Here is a 27,312-nt window from a genome sequence, read left to right as displayed (position 1 = left end):
GATGGTTTCAGCTCGACGGAGGGATGAAAGAGGGAACGGCTTCAGTGTGAAAACAAACAGCAGCGCTGATGTTCGCATGTACGGCACGTTGCGTGTCAAGACTTTGTTTAAATCTCATCTAATCCTGGAGCGAGATCTGCGCCGTCAGTCTAATCATGCGAGCCGTGCTGATCGACAGCATTCACTGCACCGCAGTATTTTACACCATCACAAAACATGGACGAAGAAATGGAAAGTCAGTAGCAGACATGTCATGCGATGTGAAGCAGAAGATCATGGCACTTGCAACACCAAGGTCATGGGTTCGATTCCCAGTGAAAGCAAGATCTGATAAAATACTGTACATACCTTGATTGCAATGCAAGTAGCTTTAGATGAATAAGTCTGTCAAATGCATCAGTGAGAATGTAAATGTCAGCAGCTGAGCAGAGTTTCGTGACAAGAGCTTTTGTACATTTTCTACCAGTTACACAGGAGTTGTATGAATACAATAAAATAAAACAGAAAAACACAATAGGTTTCGATTACAAAAATATTTTAAATTCTAAAATGTTTTCTGGAAAAAATCTTTTTAAACAAGCCCTTAAGAGATCATATCTAAACCATCGTCCAACTGCATTAAAAGCAGCGCAGCCAATAATATATTGAAATAATAATAAAAATAAATAAATCTGCACTCATTTCTAAATCTGCTTAAATATAAAGACATTTTTTGAAAAGCATCTGTGCTCGTTTCTAAATAAATCTGCTTAAAAAAACATCTTCTTAAATTCTTATTTCTAAATAAAGCTGCTTACATTTTTTAAAATCTGCCTAAATTTACTAAACATTTTTTGAAAAGCACATGCTGGGATTACAGAACGCCGTCTCATTCATCCGCTAATAAATGGACAAGCAGCGCTTTCCTCTTCAGTTTGTCTGCAGGCAAAAACATAAAACCCTGTTCCAGGTGCTGCAGCTCGGGGTCACGAGGGGTCAGAGGTCAAAGGTCACATGATCTCAGTGCATCGCTGGAGCTGCGAGCGGTCTCCAGTTACGTGGGATGAAGGGATCGAATGGATTTAGGAGTTATTCTGAAACAGTTTTCACTCGGAAATTACCAGTATTCAAAAAGAATCGGTTCATCCGGCTCAACCGAGTAATGCTATATCATTTATGGAATCTAGTGAAGTAAAAGTTCTTGAAACTTACTTTAAAACTCTACTTTTAAATGCTATATTTTTCAATCATTTGTGTTTCACAGTCGTTCATGCAGCAGTAATCACAGACGCAGCGATCGGCTCTTCAGCGTTCAGAAAGTCTTCATGTTGACCTGATGCTGCGGTCAGCAATCAGACAAACACAGCAGTTTCTGAGCCTCGGGTCAAACTGCTCAAACACACCAGATCTGAGTCTGGCGAAGCGCTGATGCTGATCTCCATCTCTCCGTCACCTGAAGCGCAGGATAAACGCACTGGTTTACTAGGAATCCGATGGACGTATCTCTGATCCTTTCCAGATGTTACACATCATATTTCCCGACACCACAGATCATTCCAGCAGGAGTAAACAACAGCTCATTTTCCCTAATCCAATCTTCTCTTTCAGTGATGAGAATTACAGTCAGACAGATCCTGCCAATTCTGTTTTATTTTTTCTCAAATTCCATGTATCCTGTGGTTTTAAAGTGTTCTGGATTCCATTTTAATGGTTTAATTAAGTTAATAATAATCAATCAAAAAAGATGTCTAATACATTTAATTCATAAAACTTTAACATTTTGAGAATTTATTAAACTTTTAACAATAATAAGGCCTAATAAAATATTGTTGTTTTTTCTTCACAAGAAATTCTGTGTTGTAAGTTTTATTTTTATTTTTTTATAAATGATCTGTGGTAATAAAATGAATGCATACAACTTTTAATTTAATTTAATTATTTAAATCAAATCAAAAATAAAACATAAAACAAAATAAAGTTTTAAACATTGCTTTTTTTTTTTTTTTTGGCAAATAAAATGCCGTTTAAATTAAAACTTGTATGAATATTTGTTACTGTCTGAATTGCTCTAGTTCAGCTTGAGGTTCCCCTGTGTGTTACGATGGATCCAGACACACCCCTGTATCCTAGTATCCCTGATACTAATGAAGTATTTTTACTTTAAAGGGGTCACATGATGCTATTTTAAAGATCATTATTTGGTGTATTTGGTGTAACAGAATATGTTGACATGCTTTAATTTTCAAAAAAATAAATTTTTCAAATACTGTACATTATTGTAGTTCCTCTATGCCCCGCCTCTCTCAACGCATCATTTTCTTCAAAGCCCCTCCTTCCGACAAGCACAGTCTGCTCTGATTGGCCAGCTGACACAGTGCATTGTGATTGGCCAAACACCACACGCGCGATCAGAAATGTACCATAATCGTGAGCTTCAGCTTTCAAAGTAAATATCAAGACAGTTAATAAGGTCGTTAGTTTTACCATCAGTTCAAGCCTGAGAGCTGAACAGAGTCATGTGACATACAGTGATGAAGCTCGTTATGTATTTGCACACAAGCCCCGGTTAAAACAGCTGACGTGCTATGATTTCTGACAGGCTGTTCACTCTGCTGTGATGTGACCCTGTTCCCCTCACACACACACACACACACACACACACACACACACACACACACACACACACAGTAAAAAATGAAAAGTTGACTTAACTTCAAACAAGTTCACTCAACCCAAGCCACATCTCTTTTTTGTTCAGCTAACACAGTTTTGTTAGTTAAAAATACTTGTAATTCTTTTCCAATGCATCTCAAATTATGTTCTGTGAACTTTTTTACTTGTTTACAATTTATTCATGCTGCAATGCATGCTGGGAACTCACAAAGCCTTAACATTTCAACAATATGAAATTCTTTATTCAGACAACGGTGTTTGACTAGTTGGGACAACATTTGGGGTAATTTTGTTGGTCTGACAAGGGTTTTTATGTAGTTTCAAGAAAATAGCATTTTGCACAAACAGCTACATAACACACTAAAGAAAAGGAAAACAAGAAATCGCATAATATGACCCCTTTAACTATTGTCAGTTAGCTTGTTGGTGTTGTTATGTCTCCTCTGTCTTCTTCCTGACTGTGAAACGACGGCTCGGTTCAGTGTTGCCACATTCTGGACAAACTAATTAGTGTGAAAGCATTGCACGGTGCAGGTGTGAGTGGCACATACGCTGCAGTGTGTGTTCAGGGAGTGTGTGCTGTGCTGCTGATGAAGCTGGAGTCACACACTCTGCATACTCCAGCGTACATGTGAAAACTGAAGTTTCAGACTCTGACTGTTTCTGGATTCGTGAAGCTTCGGCCCCCAGAACAGCGTGAATGCAGAGCGAGGAACAGGATCGCTTACACTCTTCTCTGGACGAGTGTGTTGTGAAGAAAAGCCCTCAGGAGCGGCGCATGAAACAAACCCTTGTTAGTGTGCAGCGCTCTCTGCTTTCACTCACACACTTCCTGTAGCAGCAAACACACACACACACTCACTCACTCACTCACTATAACACACACACACACACACACACACACACACACACACACACACACACACACACACACACACACACTCACTCACTATAACACACACACACACACACACACACACACACGTTTGTTTCTGTGAATTGTGGGTGTCACGTTTATGGTCTGTTTTGGTTTTGTTTTACCCCTGTCTTAGTTCCTGTTTCCTTATTTGGTCATTTTCCTGTCCTTGTTTAGTTTGATTATGATTCCGTTCAACTCTGTGTGATTAATTATCCCTTGTATTTAAGTTCCTGTCTGTTCAGTTAGTTTTCATCTGGTCTACTCGTTACGTTCCTTGTGTTCCTGTATGTCTCAGCTCTGCCTTGTCTTGCCCTGTTGGATTTTATTAAAGACTGTATATTTGAGTTTATCCTCGTCTCCGTGGTCCTCGTTCCTCCCCGCTGTGTGCGCCGTGACAGTGGACACTTTCCACAGACTTCTATTACTTTTCATGCTCTTTCGGAACATGCTTCACAACTCCTTGTTCAAGCTCTTGTTCTGTCCAGGCTGGACTATTGCAATGCTCTCTTGGCAGGTCTTCCAGCCAGTTCTATCAGACCTTTACAATTAATCCAGAATGTGGTAGCAAGATTAATTTTTAATGAGCCGAAAAGAACGCACACCACAACTCTGTTTATCAATTTGCACTGGCTACCAATAGCTGCTCGCATTAAATTCAAGGCATTGATATTTGCCTACAAAACTAGAAGCTTGCGTTCTGCATGTGAACGTTGCTTTATTGTTCATCCCAAAGAGGCACAAAATCACTTTCACGGACTTTTGCATTAACTGTTCCCTCCTGGCTAAAAACACATCTCTTCCATCTTTATCTGACCCTCTAACTCTAGCACTCTCTATTATAATTCTATTATTAAAAAAAAAAAAAAAAAAAAAAAAACTTGCCTTTTAGACTTGCACTTGCAAAAAAAAAATAACACTAGCTCTAATCTTTTTGAATTCTATCTATTTGTTTTCTTTTTATTTACTATATAATAATAATAAAAAAATTAAAAAACAAACCTTGCTACGTGTACTGTGTTAAGCTGACTGAGACTGTTATAGCACTTGCATATCATTGCTCTTTTGTTGGTTTTGATTGCTTCCATTGTCCTCATTTGTAAGTCACTTTGGATAAAAGCGTCTGCTAAATGACTAAATGTAATGTTTTATTAACAAAGTTCGGGAGGAGCAGGTTCAGATAATTAACCTAATTAACAAGAGGTGTATATATACACAGCAGATCTACCTCTTTTCCTTGAGTTTTCCAGCATCTCTCCACCACTCCTTCTCCACACTTACATCTATTCCTGTCCTAACCGCCAAATACGCATAACCTTCATTATATGCAAGTGTGAACTGATAATTAAAACCGCACTGACCAATAACTGATTAAACCACCGACAGTTTTTAAAATAGATACTTGAACGAAAATAAATATAACAGTGCATAATGCTGAACTTTATAAAGAAATATAAAAAGTGTTGAAGCAAAAACATTTTTCACTATCCAGCAGTAAAATCAATCAAGAGTACTGATTTTGTTATTATATCTGTATTACCAATATGCAAAAAGACAATAAAAATACTTTCCTTAAAAATAAAGTACTGAACCATAAGAATGTACTGTACTTTGTTAAATTAAATACATTTCTGAAATGATGCTATGCCCCTGTGTGTCCAGAACAGAAAACAGAGCACAAGTCTTCTTTTGCTTGAATAGTTTAAAGTCATATTAAAATGCGCACAAAGGAATTGAAATTTTAATTTTATAACAAGTAGGCGTTTCCTGACCTTAAGCATCCTATTCCAGAATTAGAATAGATTTTGGATTCCCAAGCCTAGGTATGGGTTAACATGTTAAATAAAATGCTGTTTTTTCGTCCATCTTTGTTATTATAACAAACTACACTTTCAATGTGATTTTAAAGCATTCAAGTCAATAAGAGTCATGTGCTGTTTCCTCTGCTGCACACACATCCTTGTGTAAGTGTTCTTTAGCCTGTTGATTTTCATTCATAGTATTCAGCTAACTATGAAATATTTTGCAATAAGATGATATCTAAGAATTTTTATTTATTTATTTATTTTTTACCTTATTGGAATTTAAATTAGGAATTGACAAGAATCAGAATCATTAAAATTCAAATGATGCTCAACCTTACCCATACCCCACATTATTTTTTACTGGCACCTTTCTATTCACACTGTTTTGGACCCTTTCTTTTCTTTTAAACCTTCACTTACCCTTCTTTACTTTTGCCCTTCTTAAAAACAACCACATAATCTTATACGTGAATGTACTTTTCAAAATTAGTTACAAAACAGTTGCTCCTGGCAACAGGAATGGGTATGTTTGCTTAACATAGCGTCAAACATGACAATTTATGAGACTAATTTCATGTTTTGCTCCAAAATCACTATATAACATCAGTCGTGTTTGAAACAGTTAGCTTCTGTGGTTCCATGTTGCTTCTTATCACAGAGAGACAGAAAATATATTTTATAAAATTCTATACTGTGAAACAAGCTATGTCAATTAGCATTGCATTGCAGCTGTGTGTTTATTGTCTTCCATGTTTCATCAGTCACAGCGTCTCTATCTGCATGTTATTATAGTGATATCTGATGCTTTTGTCCATATAAGGGATTTCCCGGCTCTCACTTGTGAAACAGACACTACAGTACATGGGTGTTAGGGTTGACCCTGCTCCATAATGCTCACATCGTCTCATTTTGGGTAAAAATAGAAAAATAATACTAAAGTACTTTGTAACGCAAAACTACTTTTTTACTCTTACTTGAGTCATATTATTTTTCAGTACTTTTACTTGTCCTCAAGTAAATTATTCCTTAAGTAGCAATACTTTTACTTAAGTACAATTTCTTAGTACTCTTTCCACCACTGCTGACAATCAAAGTCCAGTATTGTGGTGATCATGATCTCGTTCTGATGTCCTTTGATTGGTTCAGCTGTGGATCTGACAGGATTACAGCGTTTGTCTGAGAACACAAACATTCCTGCCGTTCCTCGCTGACCTGAGATCAGTGCTAATGAGGTGCGCCGGCACACAATGGAATGCTAATTGCGAGTATTGTCTCGCGGCGCTGCTGTTATTTTAACCCTGATCAACATGCTCTCTTTATCTTATCAGCTCCAGTCAAACAAACAAACCTCAGAACCCACAGACTAAACAAACTGCTGCACCAAACACGCGACTCACTGCTGACTTACAACACAACAGCTAGATTAACTAGCCAGCCACTAACTACCCGTTCAACCCCACAAACTTCAGTTCTTCAGTTCTTCAGTTCTTTATTGATATGCAGCTGCTAAGATGTTTTAGGTGTTTGCTTACTGTCGCAAGAACACACTGACGTTTAATGGTTTATTCACATCATTAACATATACATTACACTAGGGCTGAACGATTTTGGAAAATAATCTAATTGTGATTTAATATGCAATTATTTTTTAAAGCTCTTTATGTTCTGTATTATTCAACAAAGACAAGCAATAAATCATTGTATAGTATGACCAACACACTATTAGATAGATTAAACATAAATGTTCTTTTCTGTAGGCCAGGCCTATATGTTACGATGAAATTAGGTGATGCATGAATTGATATGAATGACATTTTTATTTAACAACTACAATCACAGTAGTATATTGACTGATTTGTTGAACTTCCAGCCTTGTAAGCATGTAATAATTATGACAACATAAAGCACCGACAAATAAGCCTGGTGTAAATATTAATATGAAAGTCAGTAACAAATCACACAAACTAAAGTAGATTACAGAAATATAAAACAAAGCTGTTGCTTTACCACACGCAGTATTTAGGTAATTCAAAGTCACTGTAATAAACATATATGTAAACATGTGGATTGCACTTTTTAAACATTGTCTGTCAACTTTGGACAGACAAACACTGTAGCATGCCAACTTGATGCTTCCTCTGAAGACTGCTTAGATGTGTTTGACTTGAAGCAGCGCTGCTAGACCGACCGTTGTGTGTGTCATCAAAGTACCGTGAGAGCAATAAGAGAGCGGACGTCTCCTTACGCTTTCTCTTGCTGTACTTTGATGCCATACACGGTTGACAAAATCGTGTTTTTTTCATATCACAACATTTTCACAATTATCGTTTAGCCCTACATTACACTCACATAAAGCTCTTTTTTAAAATTTTTTTTTTTATTTGCTCTTTTGTTGATTTTGATTGCTTCCATTGTCTTCATTTGAAAGTCTCTTTGGATAAAAGCGTCTGCTAAATGACTAAATGTAAAGCAATATATGCCACACATCTCAACTGCTCAATTGTTTAAATCACTGAAAAATTTAAATATTAGTTAAAAGTGTATCCAACTTTATCTGCATATATACATTCCACTCATGTACAGTGATATATACTATATAGCAAATCTCAACTGCTTGATTGTTGTATTGTTACAAAATGTAAACAATATGATCTGATAAATGCAAGCAACTATAAAGCATGAAGATATACAATGCTATTCAAAAGTTTGGGATCAGTAAGATTTCTATTTTGAGTAAATGCTGTTCTTTTTAACTTTTTCTTATACATTAAAGAATTTTGAAAAAAGTATAAATAGTTTAAATCAGCATATTAGAATGATTCCTGAAGGATCATGTGACACTGAAGACTGGCGTAATGATGCTGAAAATTCAGCTTTGATCACAGAAATAAATTACAGATATTCACATAGAAAACAGCTTTTTTACATTCTAATAATATTTCACAATATTACTGTTTTGTTTTCTGTATTTTGATAAAATAAATGCAGTCTTGATGAGCATAATATACTTCTATAAAAACATTTAAAATCTTACTGATCCCAGGCTTTTGAACAGCAGTGTATTTATATATAAGATATTATAAACTATTATAAAAAAATTGTAGAAAATTATAAAAGACAGAAGCAAACAGCACAAATAATAATGTGTTTAGCACTCTATTCAGCATAATTAACCACTGGAGTAACGCAGTAACACCTCAGCAGGCTCAAATTTCACAGTCGAGGGCCATCGACAGTAAAAGCACTGCAGCGTTTTACACACACACACACACACGAGAGAGAGAGAGACATAGAGAGAGTTTGAGAGGTCAATCAGAGCAGAGTTTCCTCCTGTTTATAATCTCCCTGTTTTCAATCTGGAGTTAAATGAAGCAGAATATGTGGCATGTGTTTATGGCCGTTAGTCCAGTTTCTCTGCTCTAAATAAACAGAACTGCGATTACTGCACGAGTGCTGCGGCCGCTACTAAAATAACTTGCGTCGTTTGTTCTGAGTAGCATTAATCAGATTTCAACATCGTTTGCTTTAACGCTGATCTAACACATGACCTCACGGTGAACCGCGAGAGAGCCGGTTATTGTAACGCTTCATCAAAGGACTACGGCCACAAACTTTCTCAGGGCTTTTGAAGTCAAGATTTGTTCCTAGAAAGAGCATAATCTGGTTTAATCTCTGCGACATGAGCTCACCATTATTTTTAGCAGCAGTGTTTCAAAAACCATCCGCTGGCGGATATTTGCATATTGAGTTTAAAAACGAGCCACATCAAAGACCGCGAGTCACATGCTCAAACCGGAAGAAAACATGCCTCTGGCCGTTCACACTCAACTAACCCCACAGAAATACAAACCCACACAGAAAATGCAGATGGAAAGAGACTTCAAAAGATGTGTAAGGAGGAGACTGACCTGCTCCAAAGGCGAAGAAGAAGGTTTTGTGGGGGTGCTCCTCCAGCAGCGCTCGGACGCGCCGGCCCATGCGCTCGTTACGCTTGTAGATCAGCTCCTGTCGGAAGTAGCGCTCAATCTCCTGCGCCGTCACCTGCTCACTTGGCGGCAGTGTTGCGTTCTTGAAATTCGGCACCTGGACGCAAATCACACAGATATCGTTGCAAGGGATGGGTGTATCCATCCTGAAATATTGATCATCGATTAAATACAACCCAGCGCTGGGTAAAATAATGACAAACCCAGCAGTTGGGTTGTTTTCAACCAACAGTTGGGTTAAAAAAAAAAACAGCGGTCGTTATGCGCTCATGAACCCGCAGAGAGAGCGCCTCACCTCGACCAGATCTTCTGGAATTTACCACTGGCTCTGATGTCTATATAGTGGTTAAACATGAATTATATTTCATATTGGGTAAATCTAACGAATCTAACAATCTTTGGTCTCATTAATCTATTATTTATTCCAGAGAAGATAGTTTTGCCAAAATATCACGTTTATGTAATGTGTATGTTTATGTAAATTCAATGTGTGGTATTGCTTATATATATATATATAAACTATCTGTTCATAAGAATCAAATCTGAATAATCTTTTCATAAGAATAAACTGAAAAGAAAAGTGTCCAGGAGGACTTCATGCACTGTGACTCTATTGAGCCGGACGGTCAGACTGCGGTCAGTGGCGTGACAGGACCTCAGTACCTGTGAGGTGTCATGGTTGAATATGATGGAGTTGAGGTCTCCACAGTTGTAGTGCTTGATCAGGTGCTCTGTGGTGTATGGCACCTGTAGACCCCCGGCACGGAGGCTCTCCTGCTGCAGGAGCGTCTGATTCAGAGCAAAGATCACCTGAAACACAAACCAGAGCTTTAGTGTTCATCTTGCACACCTGCAAGAGAGAACCATCATGCTATCCAAACCTGCATGACTGACTGTTTTCTGTGAAGCACAAAAGAAGATATTCTGAAGACTGTTCCCTAGTGAAAAATGTATATACTTATTTCATGCTAAGTATACTACAAATACATTTTCATACTTATGCACTTAATAAAATGTACTGCAATTGTACTTTTAGTATACTAAACTGATATACTTAAAGCCTGCTAAATTGGAACAACTAATTTTGTACTTAATGCACTTTAATTGTGCAGACGTAGGGCTGAAGTCCAACTAAATATATACTTAGTATATTTTTATTGCGCTAAAGTGGAACTATTGCAAGTATACTTCAGATACACTTTAAATATTTTGCTTTTAAGTCTGATATTATTCAAAGATCATACAATCCTCATCAAAAGTGACATTAAAATACATTTTAGACTAAATATTAAGAAACATGCATCGTGCACAAGTAGTATGCCAAGTAAAGTTTAATTATAATTTTTTATATCAGTAAGTCTCAAGTTGTCTGTCAGTAAATAGGTTAATAGATTTGAACTATACTTAGCATGAAATAAATGTATTTTAAATATATTTAATTTTCTAAAAGGGTTGGTAACTCAACTGTTTTGGTTCCCACTGCCTTTTTAATTGTACTTTTTGTCAATTACAGTGGAAGTCAATGGGAACAGAAACTGGTACCAACATTCTTGAATTTCATCAAAATATCTGGTCCCACTTTATATTAGGTGGCCTTAACTACTATGTACTTACATTTAAATTAAACATTTGGTACAATGCACTTATTGTGTACATACATGTTCTTACATTGTACTTATATTGTCAATAATACTTTTCTGTAATTACATCTGTAATTAATTTCTGAAATTACATTTATAATTACACCTGTTCCTTATACCTAAACCCACCCTTAAACCTACCCATACCACTTAACCTGTCCCTAACCTTACCCATATCCCACCTTAATAGCAGCAAAAGTGTTTTGCAATACAATATGAATACAATAAGTAAATTGTACTTATTTTTTGATGTAAGTACATAGTAGTTAAGGCCACCTAATATAAAGTGTGACCAAATATCTTATTTTGTGCTCCACAGAAGAATGTTAGTAATACTGAGGGTGAGTAAATGATAACAGAATGATGATTTTTGGGTGAACTATCCCTTTAAGAGCTAGTCTAACCAAAGACTGGTCTTACTGTTCAGATTCAGATTAGAACAGTAAAATAAAGTTATGGTTAGTCTTACAGTAAAGAAAAAAAAACAAAAACAAAAAACAGATGATTAACTTGTAAGACTAGTCAAAGAAGTTTATGCGTCTGGCCCCTGCAAGCCCCAGTGCATTGTGGGCCAAAGTCCATCTTAACCCAGCATGAATGTAGATGATAACGTTTGTCTCAAATCATTCCTTATAAACTGAACTCTCCTTTAACATCCAAACAGCTTCTCTTAAAGCTGCTTAAATACACTGACAAAAATGTTCTAGGATTTACTATTTTCACTCAGAAATCGCAAGTGCATTTCACAAATAGTGATAAAGAAATAAAAAGAGATAAGAGTAGAAAGTCTTAACATATTCTAATAATCTTTTATTTAAACTTAATTTTAGTGTACTTTACTGGTATCACTATGTGTTTCAAGTTTCAAGTTTGTTTTATTTATATAGCACATTTAAAAACAGCAATCACGGCCGACCAAAATGCTGAACAAACAAAGACATAACACAGGGCAACCCTCAGATTCATACCATAAACTCACAATGAATTAAAAGCCAAATAAAAAAGAAATAGGTTTTAAGAGATGATTTAAAAACAGTTAAAGACTGTGCCGATCTGATATAGGCTGGAAGGCTGTTCCACAGCCTAGGGCCAGCAACCACAAAGGCTCTATCCCCTCAATGCTTTAACCGTGATCTGGGGACAGAGAGAAGTCTTTGATCACCAGACCTCAGATTTCGTGTAGGATTGTAAGGATAAAGTTGATCAGATAAATAGCTCGGTGCCAGATTATTTATAGATTTAAAAACATAGAGAAGAATTTTGAACTCAATTCTAATATGCACAGGTAACCAATGCAACGATTTCAAAATTGGAGTAACATGATCAAATTTACGTTGTCCTTTGAGGAATTTAGCAGCGGCATTTTGTACTAATTGGAGACGAGCGATAGAAGATTTAGAAATCCCAAAATAAAGAGAGTTGCAGTAGTCCAAGCGAGATGTAATGAGCGCATGGATAGCAATCTCTAAAGTTTTCACAGAGAGAAAAGATTTAATTTTGGAGAGAAGGCGAAGCTGCAAAAACAGGAACTGATAACCGCATTTATCTGTTTATCAAATTTAAGATTCTGATCCCAGAAAACACCTAGGCTCTTAATACAGGAAGAAGTAAAAGGAGCAAGGTAGTCCAGATTGATACTTCTGCTCCCTGAATTTTTACTAGGGCCAAAGACTATAACCTCGGTTTTTGATTCATTCAGAAATAAAAAAAAATTCAGAGAACCACATTTTCACTTCATCCATGCATGCAAAAAGAGATTCCAGAGCAGCATGTTTATTTAGCTTCAGAGGTAGATAAATATCATAGCAGTGAAATGATACACCATGCTTTCTGAAAATAAAGCCCAAAGGAAGTAAATACAAAGAAAAAAAGAATGGGTGTGAGAATAGAACCCTGTGGCACTCCACAGGAAAGTTTAGCAGGCAATGAAGAAAAAATACGCAATCTGACGGAGAAACTTCTATTTGTTAAATATGATTTGAACCTGCTAAGAACAGTTCCCTTGATGCCCACAGAATATTCTAGTCGAGATAAGATAATTTTGTGATCAACTGTTTCAAAAGCCGAGGTTAAGTCTAACAGAATTAGGAGTGACCAGAGTCAGTCGCCAACAAAGTATCATTAAGGACCCATAATAAAGCAGACTCTGTGCTATGCAGAGGCTTAAAACCAGACTGGGAAGTTTCAAAAATATGATTTGCACAAAGGAAAGACTGAAGCTGAATAAACACAGTTTTCTCCAGTGCTTTAGTGAAAAACGGAAGATTTGAGATGGGTCGAAAATTATTAAAATTACTAGCATCAAGAGAAGGTTTCTTGAGAGATGAGATGTCACAGAAGCTTCTTTGAGGCTATCAGGTATAGTCCCTGAAACTAAACATTTATTCAGAAAAGACACCAAACAAGGTCCAAACGAGTCAAAAAAATTGTTTTAAAATACGTGGAGGGAGAACATCATGAGAGCAGAAGGAAGGTTTCAAATGGTCGATAATTTCTTTGAGATACTGGAGAGAAACTGGATCAAAAACACTCCATATGGCTGAAGAGCAGCAAAATTTAGGTGAAACATTAACAAGAGGATGCAACTGAGATCTCAAGAGTATTAATCTTATCACAGAAAAACCTTGAGAAGGCTTCACATAATGACACTGAGGGATTTGAAATCACATTTACAGGAGGATGTAAAACAGAATTTATCACAGAAAATTAGGCTTTAGAACAATGATGATACTTTGCAATTAAATTAGAAAAATACTTAGACTTCGCGGATTTCACTGCTTTCTGAAAACTAGCAAAACTTACAATATTACCAAAGTGTTAAAAACAAAACTGTAATGTAACGACAAGAAAAAGAAATATGCATAATTACAATAACAAAAAATACAACACCTGAAAATGGAAAAATCAACACAAAATTTGCTGAGAAAATTCAAAATAACTGATTTCCTGTTTGGTTTTGGATTTTGCTCCAAGATACTTTTTTGTAGGTATCGTTGCGTTGCATGTGTGTACCGATTTTTGTACATGTACGTGAAACATAGCTTGAGGGGCACTTCGTTGAACATGTACAGGTGGCGCTATCGAGCCATTTTGCCACATTCACTTCTGAAACCCATAATAGACATAAATATTCACCACTTCTGGCATGTGTGCAAAGTTATATGAGTTTTCCAGCATGTTTAGGCCCTCAAAAAGGCAATTCATTTTGGAGAAGAAGAAGTAAAATAAAAATTATAATAAAAATAATAAATGGAGCAATTCCAATAGGTGCTAAATAATTAATAAAACACATGTGTGTAATTTCTGTAATATATAGACATTTTAAGACATTATGAAGAAAAAATCTGCTGTGATATGTGTACAGGGATGGTTTTTGGTTTCTAAGGAGTTTTGGAGTGCAGCTGAAAAATTAACTTTGAAAAATCACTTTATAATGTATATTTTTACTTTATCAGAAAATGTAAATGGTGTTGCAGGTGTTTGATAGCTGGATTTGTACTGTCTAAAGTGAGTCTGATCACGTAGTAAAGTACAAGCACAACAACATACACAAACACATATGGATCACAAACACTGCACTTACACACTCAGCTTTTACACTCAGAGGCTTGATCAGTATATGAGGACTAGTACTAGTGAAGACTGACTAGAAGCAGAAGTGTTTGTGTCTGACGCTCGTGAAGGAGGTTCTGCTGAAGCGTGAGTGAATCTCTCACAGATCAAAGGCTCCGCGGAGGAGAGTTTCTCTCAATTAGTTCTAGCTGCCGCTTTTTGTTGCTTCTGCTGCTGCTGCAGCTCACCATTGTGTCACCATGAAATTCCCCAGTGTTTACACACACACACACACACTCACGTTTGTTTCTGTGAATTGTGGGGACTTTGCATAGATGTCTATTACTTATATTCTGACCAAACTATATTTTCTATCCCCTAACCCTAAACCTACCCCTTACAGAAAACCTGTTTGCATTGTTACACTTTCAGATCATTTACTATTTTTAATACTTTTTTCCCCTAGTGGGGAGCGGCCTGCGGTGTCAATGACAATGTCAAAAATTTCAGGTTTTACTATCCTTGTGGGGACATCACTCTCACACTCACACACACTCGAGCTCTTTTCATCAGCGCCGGTGACACTCTCTGGCCCCGTCCGTCATAGTTGGAGGGGCTCGTCCCAGAGAGGAGGGCAAAGCCCAGCAGATGCCTTCTTGTATGGGACAAAGGGCCCCCGTCGTCCGCTGGGCTCCCTGCTCTTTCATCCCGCGCTCATCAAAGCCTCCTGCTCTGCATTTGAAAGCGCGCCGGCTTTGTGCTGCCCAAATTAGCCTATCGCCACCCCGCTAGCCTCCCAAACTCCCTCCATCTGCCACAGCCAAAGCATCTTCAGCGGCGCAAAAGAGCCTTTCAGCCCCTTAAATTACGGCACGGAGGAGGAGGAGGCGCTGAATGAAAGAGCCAGGCCTGAACGAATGCGTTGTGTCCGTTCTGCGGGTCACTGGCCACATTCACACGCGCGGGAACCAGAGAGCGTCCATATCAAAGCACTGCGGCCCTATGAAAGTCAATAATTTAGCTTTGTGATGGAAATCGCCCATTGCGTTACGATGCATACGCTGAAAACACTCCACAGAGCTGAAGAGTGTGTGATTTCTGCACCGAACACAATCACAGAAATAATACAGATGATTGAGTCCAAACAGGTTTCCCAAACACTCAAATCAGCTGAAAGTCTGTGACAGGGCTGAAATAATATTAGTCTTAAGGCCCGTTCACACCAAAAACAATAGCGATAACCATATTAGCGTCCACACCAATGCATGATATCATTCTGTTTGTTGTAAGCGTGTGCTGCTGTCGTCTGTCGCTTTACAGTTTTTTACGATCGCTAGGACACATTTCTCAATACTTAGGTCACTTTTTCAGACCTCTTCAGACAGCGAGCACAACATCAGTCTCTGTGGGCTAAACTGCTTTGCTTTGGCACAAAATGCATTCATTGACTACATCTGTCAGATTACATGAATTCTTTTATCACTTCAGCACAAACGCCACCAAAACTTTATGTACTACACAAGCCAATTTGCATGTGTACATACTGTTTTCAAAACCTAGCACAGTACAAAAATGAATAAGACAGAAATTTGCAACATTTCTTCAGTAATTTCATATAGAAAAATATCCTGAATTTAAAAAATCAAATATTATCATGTAGCTGAACATCTTCACAAGTGTTAGTCTTAGGAATAAAATAAAAACTTTTGAATAATTTTGTCCTGCAATGTAAACATGGAGCATGTAACATTTACTGCAGTGAATTATAAACAGTAGAGAGTGTCATTCTTGTTTTGTAAAGCCATTTTACAAAAGCAAACATTGTATAATGTTGTTAGTGTGTTTTAGGTGGTTGTGTTATAAGTGTTTAGTGTGTTTGTTTGCTAGTGTTATGGAGGAATGAGTTGATTTGAGACACATATAAAATGTTTTGGTAATTTTAGTGCATTTTGATAGTGAGATGAACTGCTGTGTTGAGGTGAAAGATGGTTAGGAGAACTGTGTGAAGAGTTTTGAAAAGTGACTATAGTATTAAGAAGTGTGTCCTAGCGATTGTAAAAAAAAAAAAAACTGTAAATGCTTGAGCTCTTAAAGTCTAAGGATTCAATGTTTTTATTGTTAATTCATTGTTGAAAGTGATTCTGATGATATTGTTCCTGTGTGTCGTTATTGATATAGTTGTGGTGTGGATCTAGTAATTGTTCTTGGTGTGAACAGGCATTTAGTCCTGAAAAATGATCAAACTTCCAAGATTGTCAGCACATATTCAGAATCAGAGTCATGAACAATTTGCTATTGAACAGGTCAGATCAATGTTGTAAAAGCGTCAATAAACAAAACGTCAACGTGTGTTGGTGAGAATGATAAGAGTTATCGTTATAGCTATATAAACTCTATGGTTATATAGACTCTGAACATGAATCTGAACATCTGAATGCCACACACATCTGCGTTTACAGTCTGTTCAGTCTTCAGATATCTGTATATTCTGGCTTTAAAGGGGTCATTGGATGCAAAATTCACTTTTACATGTTGTTTGAACATAAATGTGTGTTGGCAGTGTGTGTACACAACCCCTATAATGATAAAAATCCACCCAGTGTTTTTTTTTAATCCCTATAAATAATATCCCCTTTCTCAAATCAAGCTGTTTTCAGCTTCTTGGCTGTGTGACATCACACAGACCCAGGCCCCGCCCACGATTGTTGATTGACACTAGTGTTTTACCTTAGACCCACCCTGAGTGAGCTGTCTTCAGACCACCATTGTTTCACCGCTGGAGCAGGTGTAGACAAGAATGTCTCCTAAGCGATTAAGCTGTTTTGTTATTGGATGTAATAATGAACATACCTGAGCCGCTGAAGACACAGTGGATTACTTTTGTTTTTGAAGGGAATGTGCCCCCGATCTACCTAAATGCGTCTATGTTCGCGCAAATCATTCGTGATCCAGAAGAAGTGAGTATAAGTTTACCAATCTTTGCCAATCGCCTTTCCTAATAATGTGCTAGTTAGCAAGTTTCGCGGCTAAATGCGGCTATAGTTTACAGTCTCATGAGAACGGCTCGTCACCCCACAGAAGAGAGGGGCGGGGTCAGCAGAGCTCATTAGCATTTAAAGGCACATGCAACAGAACAGGTTACTGTGAACAGAGCTGTTTTTGACAGGGTAAAAGGGTGTTGTTTTACACTAACATTGATAAATCTTAACCAAAGCATGTTATAGACTTTTCATTAAGACCCTAAAGAATCATATCAACTTGTGGGAAATGGGCATCTGATGACCCCTTTAATCGTACATGTGAAGAGGATGTCAGCTGCTGTAATTGTGGAGCGTCTGGCTGTGAGTGATGGACGTCGTCTCAGTCCCGCGCTAATGGACGCCGTTAACGACACAAACCTCTTTCTCATGACATCATCCGCACTATGTTTCCCACCAGTTAAGCACACAAACAAAGCCAGAGCTTGCGGCGCACCGCCGGCGATAGCACTCAGTGTGGCCGCAGGATTTGTGAATGGACTCTGATAAACTGGGAAACTTTCCCACGATGCCCTGCCTGTGCATTACTCCAGCAGACGAGTAACATGGCGCGTAATGGCGAGCTTCAGACGCACATGCTTAACTCAGACTCACGCTAATTCAGAACAGAGCCGCCATGTGTGTGTGTGTGTGTGTGCACGCATTTCTTCTGTGACTGGAGTTTGGCTTTGATTCGTCTCAGTGTTAGACAGTCATAACACACACAAAAGCTCTCTCTCAAACCTCATCATCAGGGTTTCATCCAAACTTCTGTCATGTCTACAAGCTAACGTGTTGATGGACTTCTGAGGAAGGACTAGTCACTTGATTAACCAAGTAAACTAGTTTAGTGATTTATCATTTGCCTTTAGAGGAACTCGTGACTGGAATAGACTTCCACCAGAATAATATCCCACAAAAAAGTCATTGTGGTTTCTTTAAAATTAAAGGTTAAAACATGACAATGGTGTACAAAGCTAACACTTTATTTTAAGGTGCCATTGTTAAACATGTTGCATGTATTTACTATTGTAATAACACTTAATTATGCGTAATTACAAGCAAGTAACCCTGAACTAAACCCTAATCCTAACCCTAACCTTATAGTAAGTACATGCAGTTAATTAATATTACTCTGTACTTAAATGTATAATTACACTGTAACAAGGACACCTTAAAATAAAGTGTAACCGTGTTTCCTTTATATTTTCAAAAAAAAATAAATAAATTACAGGCATACAGGCAACAACACTGTCAAAACAATCCCCGTTCACAGGGATCCATGAAAATGACTAAAACGCTGTTTATACAGAAACTCCTGCATGCCTATAGACTGAATATTTATGTTTATATAGCTTAGATGGAGATGATAAACGTTTTCAAAAGTTTGAGTTTTCAGATCCTTAAAAATGAATTTTTAATTTGTTTTATTTTATTTTATTTTATTTTTAATTTTTGTTTGTTTTGTTTTGTTTTTAGTTGAAAGTGTTGTTCATTTTGTTTTAAGAAAAGCATTAAGTAAAACCTTAGAGTGTACAACTTTTGTCTGCGAAATGATTCACTTCTGGAGAAACTGAAATTACACACAAGCTGACACAACATCACCAGACACTGTTTTCTGTGTTTCATCTCCTGCAGATTTCACTAAGCGTCACAGTTTGCTGTCTGCTTTCTTTTCATTCCCTGTGGAGGGTCTTTATCTCACCGTGACGTCTCCAGACCGGCTCAACAGCATCACTAAAAGCAGCTCGTACCGCCGTAAACATTCCCGCACCGCATTAGTGAGTTAAACATCAACACGCTAAAGGTCCTCCTGACAGCTGCGGCTCCAGCGCTTCAGACGGCTGTCGCTCTCGTCTCAAGAGTTACGGGACGTTTTTATCATTCCTTCTTCCGAAAATGTCACACACAGAGAGAGATGAGCCAGCTTCAATATGTGTGGACTGTATATGTAAACACTAATTGAATAATATTTAAAATATAATTTAAGCGTGAGGCACAGGTGCTGAATGATTCAGGTGACTTACTCATAAAGAGTAATTTCATTTCTGAACAAATCAACCGAATGAATGATTCAAACACTCACTAAATCAGCTAAATGATTCAGACGACTCACTCATAAACAGTCATTTAATTTCCGAATGGATCAACTGAATAAATCATTTAAATTATTAAATTATTACAGGCTCAGCACCCGCCTACATGCACTCACTATTACGAATCTACATCCCCTCCATAAGTCTGAGATCTGCTAGTGAGCGACGCCTCGTGGTACCATCACAAAGAGGCTCAAAATCACTCTCCAGAACATTCTCGGTCACCATTCCTGGCTGGTGGAATGATCTTCCCACCCCTATCCGGAGTGCTGGATCCCTGTCAATCTTCAAGCAACAACTGAAAAATCATCTCTTTCGACACTACTTGACTTCATCCTACACTTAAAAAAAAAAAAAAACCTCTTTCTCCTTATTTATTCCTTCCCTTGCTAGCTTGTACTTATTTAAACAATGCCTGAGACTTGGTGTTACAAGCACTTCCTTTGTCGGATTGCTTCTTCAAGATGAATCGCTTCATGTATTCCCCAATTGTAAGTCGCTTTGGATAAAAGCGTCTGCAAAATGACTAAATGTAAATGTAAAATATGATTTAAGCAAAAGGCACAGTGAATCACTGAATCATCTGAGTGCTGAATGATTCAAGTGACTCACTCATAAAGAGTCACTTTTAAGAATAGAATAAATGATGCAAAGACTCATTCTCAAAAACTGAGCCAATAATGCACTGATATATGTATATGTATATATGGAGATGTCTGTGTCTATGGAAATGCATAAGCTCTAAGCCGTCATAAACTATGAGAATACACACAGAAATGGCAGATGATGTGCCAAATCTGATGTGAGTTTATGTCTAATGTGATTGTCTGATGTGATTCTGAATGGGTGCCATCAGAATGAGAGTCCAAACAGCTGATAAAAACATCACAATCATCTTTTTTAACTAAAATACATGGAGTCCATAATCCTTAATAACACTTCCTTCAGTGAAAAAGTGTTCTGGTCTGAATCAGGAGAGAAAAATGTTCCTTAGTAAATCAGAAATAAAAAAATAATAATAATAGTTTGAATGAACGATTCAATGACTCATTCTTAAAAACACTAATGCACTGATATATGTTTATGTATTTATGGAAATGTCTGTGTCTATGGAAATGCAGAAGCTGTAGGTCTTCAGTCTTGAGCTCTAATGTGATTTTATGTCTAATGTTATTCTAAGTAGGTGGTTCTTGTCTGGAACTAATTGCAGTGCGGTTATGCGACGAACAGACAAATGCAGGTCGGCGTAGATGCGGTGCATAAGCGCTTTGATCAGTCTAGAGAAACGCAGGTCATTTAGTCTGTGTTCTGCATTTACTCCGCAGGCCCTGTGTTTACCTTACAGCTCAATCGCAGCCAAATATTTGCGCTGTCTGACAGAATCAGTGTCACACGCTTAAGTAAAGTGACTGCGCTTTGATTGACAGCTTCATCCGGCCCACACACGCAGCCTCAGCCAATCACCTCGCAAGAACAGCGCACCTCATACTCCAGACGTCTTGATGACAGATTTTAAACATAAACGTGTCCAAAGGTCTAAAGGTTCACAGAAGTACCTTAATGGTACATTCTAATACTCTGCGGTACTAATATACACCTTTTAGAGGTAAAACATCCCAAGATTCCACAAATTCCAAAAGTGAACTCACATACACAATCAAACCACAGCGATATGTGAAGTTGCACGCGTCTGCTTGGCTTCAGCTCAAGCGTCTCACACTGAAAATCTTCATGTCTCACCATGTAAAATCGTCCCTGTAGTGGAAAATATGTGCGGATAACCTCTCAACCCCAAAGAAATGGATATGCATGTGGCCGCGAGCCATCGGCCGTTTGTGGCTTTCCAACCAGCTTCAAAATTGATGTAGACACTGAAACAGAGTCCATCCGTCAGACCGCAAACACACACACACACACACGTGATGGGAGCAGATTCTAAACATGTTTGAAACAGAGTTGCTTCTGAATGCATCCGCATCCGTGTGATTGTGATTGTGAGGGAGGGAAACCATCCTGTGCATGAGGATTTTCTCAGAGGAATTCTGATAAACGCTGGGAAAAGAGAAGAGTTTGAGAAACAGAACGTGCACAGCGGTAAAGAGCTGGTCAGTTGGTTGGTGTTTTAATGCCACGCCAGCTTTGTTGGCTATTTTCAAGGCGAGAAACGAGTTGAAATACTATAAAAGTGCTACTATAAAAGGTTTTAGATAAAAAAGAAACAAAAGACGAAGGTTGTGGAAGAGCAGATAATGAAATCAGGAGTTTGATTCAGGAGTTCGCTGCTTTACAGTAGAAATTAAACTTGTACTTCTAATTCTAAAGTGACACTGACACAATTTATTTACATGCTCAACACTGTAAAGATGCTTGTATTAAAGGAATAGTTCACCAAGACATGAAAATCTGCTGTAAATGTGCTCATCCTCAAGCCGTCCAGGATTACGATGAGTTTGTTTCTTCATCAGATTTGGAGAAATGTAGCATTCCATCACTTGCTCACCAATAGATCCCGAATTAAGCGTTACTATAGATTATGAATTTGTATTTTAGTTGGAAGCAATGGTTTGAAGTTAAAAATGTCTTAATGTTGGGGAAAGTTACTTTTAAAAGTAATGCATTACAATATTGCGTATCTCCATAAAAAAGTAACTTATTGCGTTACTTCATTACTTTTTATGGAAGTAATGCATTCCATTACTTTTGTGTTACTTTTTGTCACCTGAGCTGGGCTTGCTTATTTATTTGTTACTTATAGCAAGAAAAAGAAACTCAGTAACATATTTTCTTGTAAATTTAAAAGTAACACGTCTAGTTACTTGACAAAGTAATCTGATTACGTAACTCGTGTTGCTTGTAATGCAGAATGTTTTTCTTAAAAAACACAGCTTTTGTCTTCTCCAGATGTTAACTGATGGACTGGAGTGCTGTGGATTATTGTGATGTTTTTATCAGACTCTCATTCTGACGGCACCCATTCACTGCAGAGCATCCATTGCTGAGACACTGATGCAGAGACACATTTCTACAAACCTGATGAAGAAACACTCATCCTGATCTTGGACTGTGAGCATATCGGGGCTTTAAACAACGGATAGAGCGACAGCATGTTCACTGTGAGAGAGTGTGTGTGTCGTTTTTATGAGGTCAGTGAGCACACACACTCTCACACACACAAAGAGCTCCATCCCCAAAGACAAACACTCTTTGGGTGTAAATGACCCTGAAAATGCGTGGAATTCACTCTCGGCCGGGACAAAAAGTAAACAATGCAGGGGTGCAGGCCGCGAGCAAACGCTTTCACACACGAGACCCTCCAAGAACAACAGCTCAACAATACAGCGCTCACGAGATTCGCTCTGTGGATCGGTCAGAGAGCCGCGAGAGACTTCAAAGAGCGAGTGACCGCCGGCGTGAAAGAGAGTTTGACAGCAGCGTCTTTCATCTGCTGCAGGAGGGGATTACATCAGCCGTCCTAATGTTGAGCACTCTACATATAATCACAGGACACACACGAGTGTGTGCAGCTCTGGTGCTGACGGAGACGTCTGCGTGTCGCTGGTGTTAAAGTGCTTCAGTCAGCAGTCAGCAGTGTGAATCCACCAGCGTCTGCTCTGAGATTAAACCACTCAGCCACCGAGAAACAGTACAAAACACTGAGACGCTCAGCGGAAGAAATAAGAAGATGAGGCTGATGTTACAGTTTTTTTTCAGCTGCTTATACACATTTTCAAAACTTTCTTTTTTTTTTTTCTTCAAAACTTTACACACAAATCCAAGAATTTCACACAAAATGTAAAATGCCTTGCATATCTTGCAAAATGAAGCACTGCATTCAAAATATCTCATCACATCACTGTCCATCACAGCCCGTATGCAGTCTAAAACCTTTGGATCAGTTAAGATTTCTTGATGTTTTTAATGAAGTCTCTTCTGCTCAGCAAGGTTGGATTGAACTGCTTACACATATCTTCAAAACTTTGCCTCTTTTTTCAAAACTTTACACACAAATCCAAGAATTGCACACAAAATGTAAAATGCCTCACATCTCTTGCAAAATGAAGCACTGCATTCAAAATATCTCAAACATCTCAAAAGCAAACATTTGCAAACACCTTTGCCATAATATTAATTCCTGTTAGATTTGTGTGTGTTACATAGAGAACTGTGTGCTGTGTTTTGCAAAAAGTGTTTTCTGAACTAGAAAACTGAGTCAAAGGCTGAGAATCAGTGTCTGGTTTTGCAGATTTGGTGTGTGTTCTGCTGTTTGAGTGACAGCTTTCAGAAACTGTGTGACAAGTAAAGATTCTGTGTGAAAGCAGCTGAAAAAACAACAACAACTGTAATCTGCGGAAAATCTGAAAAAAAAAAAAAAAAAATCCATAAGCAGAGCTTCACATTCGTATGGAAGTCTGTTTCTGACACAGAATAAAAAATAAGATTTTTTTATCTTTTAATTTCAAATTTATATCTCATAATTCTGACTTTTTTTCACAAAAGTGCAAGAAAAAGTCATAATTCAGAGATATCAAATCACAATTCGGACTTCTCAGGATTTCAAGAAATATTGTTTTATTCCATTGTGGAAATGGGCTTTCATACATTCTGCTGATGAACATGCACTGACAAAATATAAGCAATTATCAAATTCATTGCTAGTAAATTTCACACATAATTACAAAGAAACAGAAAGAAAATTAATAAAAAATAAAGAATAATTTATTTAAAAACATGTAAAACATACTCCAATAATCTTTGTTTAGAAGTTCTGTTTACTATGAACTTCAAAACTTCAGCCTGTACAGCATCATAACCGATCGCTCTCTTGTTTATCACACACTAACACCAGATTAACACGCCGTTTGATTCAGTTAACACCTCTCTGATACTCACGTATTAGCACGTCAAGAGGAACAATAGCGGCTGTAATTACTCACACACACATGCTAATGGAGGGCGACGCACAAACGAATCCCCGAGTGACTGTCAATGACCGCAGGACAGAACAATAGCAGGGAATGATGGCCATTAAAGAGCTTAAGCTGCAGCAAAGATATGCTTTCACACACACACTGTACTTGGCATCTGGATCATTTAATAAATAACCGAGAACAGCACTTACACAGACTGTGCAGTATGAAGGGCGTTCATTCAAAACAAACAAATAAATAAAAATAAAAATAATAATAATAAATATTGAAAATCTGAATGAAAAACAGAATACAAATTAAAAATGAATAAAACAATAAGATCAAATTAAAAAGACAAAAAAGAAAATAAATATAGACAAAGAGGGGCTTACATTTGAAATCTGCTCTTTTGTAATAATATACAGGCCTGTATTGTTAGCTCTAAACTTTAAAGATTCTAGCTAATCCTAAATAAAATACTGTAACTTTTTCAAAAGTACTCTGACGTACATGTGTGTTTACCGCAGGTAATTAGAGTAGCTAGTAAAGTAGGACAGGAGCTTGTCTCTTTTCTCTCGGTCTCTGAGGCTCATCAATGACTTCGCCCGAGGGTCGGATCTGTGAAGCCTGTTCCCGAGTTAAAACCAGAAACCAGTTTCTGAGGAGAAACGCCTCGGGCTGATCGACAACACGAGGTCTGCTCTGATCTAACGCAGACAGACAGACAGACAGAGCTCATGTCACACCACTCGCGAGAAGATCAGCAGAACTAATGAGCTTTGTGAGGTCTGTTACTGATCCGGATACAGACTCCAGTGTGTTTGGTCAACAGCGGCGATCTTTATGAGGATGAAACGCAGCAGAAACCATCCTCTGACTGATGATGTTCAGTCTGATCCACCTCCTACACCGTGATATCACACACAAAACACCACAATCACTTCCCACTTTCGTCGAGACCATAAATCTGAGGAGGTAGAGTTTCCCAGCTGAACGAAGGTAAAACGATCCGCAGACGGCGTCTAACTCCCAGTAAACTCTCAAACATGAGTATGTGAGTATTTGCTGAGTGGAAACAAATGAGAAACACCTGCTGCTGAAGAACTACAGTGAAATACAGCTGCTGACACAAACTGTAAAAGTCCTCCGACTCTCATTAGGAAAATCCTGCTACTTCACACCAGAGTAAATCAGAGAGACTCGTGCAATGACTCTTATTACCACAGTAAAAACACCTTCATCTGGAAATAAACCCGACACACAAATGAGAAACACAGAGATGTTTTTACTGCGGAAACTTCAGGACTAAAACACACTGAGCCATGCAGCAAAATACAAGAGTGTGAACGTGTTTCTGAAACACACAGAAACAAAGAGACAGATATTACAGACAGTTTGATTACGTACCATTCATGTGACAATTAATATGATCATATTATCAATTTAACTGCACTGACACTATCAGATGAGAACAAAACTAGAACTTAAATGATCTGAATGAGTTTGTTTCATAATTGATTCATTTTACAACAATAATGGAATAGTTATTATCTCAGCAATGGATGCTCTGCAGTGAATGGGTGCCGTCAGAATGAGAGTCCAAACAGCTGATAAAAACATCACAATAATCCACAGCACTCCAGTCCATCAGTTAACATCTGGAGAAGACAAAAGCTTTAAAGTTTAGAGCTGTTTTGTCTTGTAGACGCTGCTTGATCTGCAGATTTCTCTCCTGATTCAGACCAGAACACTTTTTCACTGAAGGAAGTGTTATTATGGATTATGGACTCATATTTTAGTTAAAAAGATCTTAATGCTGGATGTGTTTCAGCTTTTGTCTTCTCCAGATGTTAACTGATGGACTGGAGTGGTGTGGATTATTGTGATGTTTTTATCAGACTCTCATTCTGACGGCACCCATTCACTGCAGAGCATCCATTGCTGAGACACTGATGCAGAGACACATTTCTACAAACCTGATGAAGAAACACTCATCCTGATCTCAGATGAACTGAGAGTGAACATATTTACTTCAGATTTTCATTTTTGGCTGAACATTTCCTTTAACACTTTTATTTCCTTGCCGTGTACAGCACTGTTTACTGTACAATTACTAAAATAAATCACGTCTGACATTAACATCTGAGCTCCAGCAGCATGCAAATGAATCTTAAACACAGTATCTACATAAATGTGATTGTGTTGTGCGTTGGCATCCTAACTGCATAGAGCTGAATTTATTTAAGTAAGAGTTTTTCTGAAGAAAGCACACTGTAATCACGTGTCACACAAAATCTGATTTAAAAAAGTGTGGATGAGCAACAGAAACAGCCAGCTATTTCATTTTGGCTTCTCTCTAAAAAGTGAGCAGAAGTAGTTTTCAGCACTGAAAGCCTCATCTGTGTGAGCTCCAGCGCTGGTTCTGCGTGAGACTCGTGTCCGATCACTCCGAGACTCATCTGTGATCGCAGCGCTGCGAGGCGGCAGATTTAAATGTGCCATTTAAGGGGCCCCATCTGTACAAACATCATTTATCATTACTGGCCGGGTTTTTGAAATCCAGTGCGATTTGGCAGCGAGATTATTTTCTCAAAGCTTTAAAGTTATGTTTAACGCCACAAAGTGGTAAGCATTAAAAACACCAGTGGAATTCGAGGTTGAGGCGCGTTAAAGGCGCCAGAAGTTATTAAAGGATTTGGCCGCTTCTTACAGTTCCTGATTTTGTCCGAGCAGGACAGTCC

General features: G+C 37.9%; 1 protein-coding gene across 1 annotated transcript in view; it reads right to left on the bottom strand.

The window, feature by feature from the left end:
• Window positions 1-27,312, bottom strand: part of trabd2a (TraB domain containing 2A) — a 70,325-nt gene that overhangs the window by 19,225 nt on the left and 23,788 nt on the right. Inside the window, exons 3-4 of the mRNA XM_058776450.1 lie at window positions 10,023-10,169; window positions 9,282-9,456 (exon numbers count right to left, since the gene is read on the bottom strand). Of these exons, the coding sequence (XP_058632433.1) occupies window positions 9,282-9,456; window positions 10,023-10,169 (322 nt within the window). The remainder of the gene's footprint in view (window positions 1-9,281; window positions 9,457-10,022; window positions 10,170-27,312) is intronic.

Source organism: Onychostoma macrolepis, chromosome 05, assembly GCF_012432095.1.
Source record: "Onychostoma macrolepis isolate SWU-2019 chromosome 05, ASM1243209v1, whole genome shotgun sequence".
Taxonomy (NCBI): Eukaryota; Metazoa; Chordata; class Actinopteri; order Cypriniformes; family Cyprinidae; genus Onychostoma; species Onychostoma macrolepis.
The sequence above is the reverse complement of the archived record's forward strand: the minus strand, read 5'-3'. Positions and strand labels throughout refer to the sequence as shown.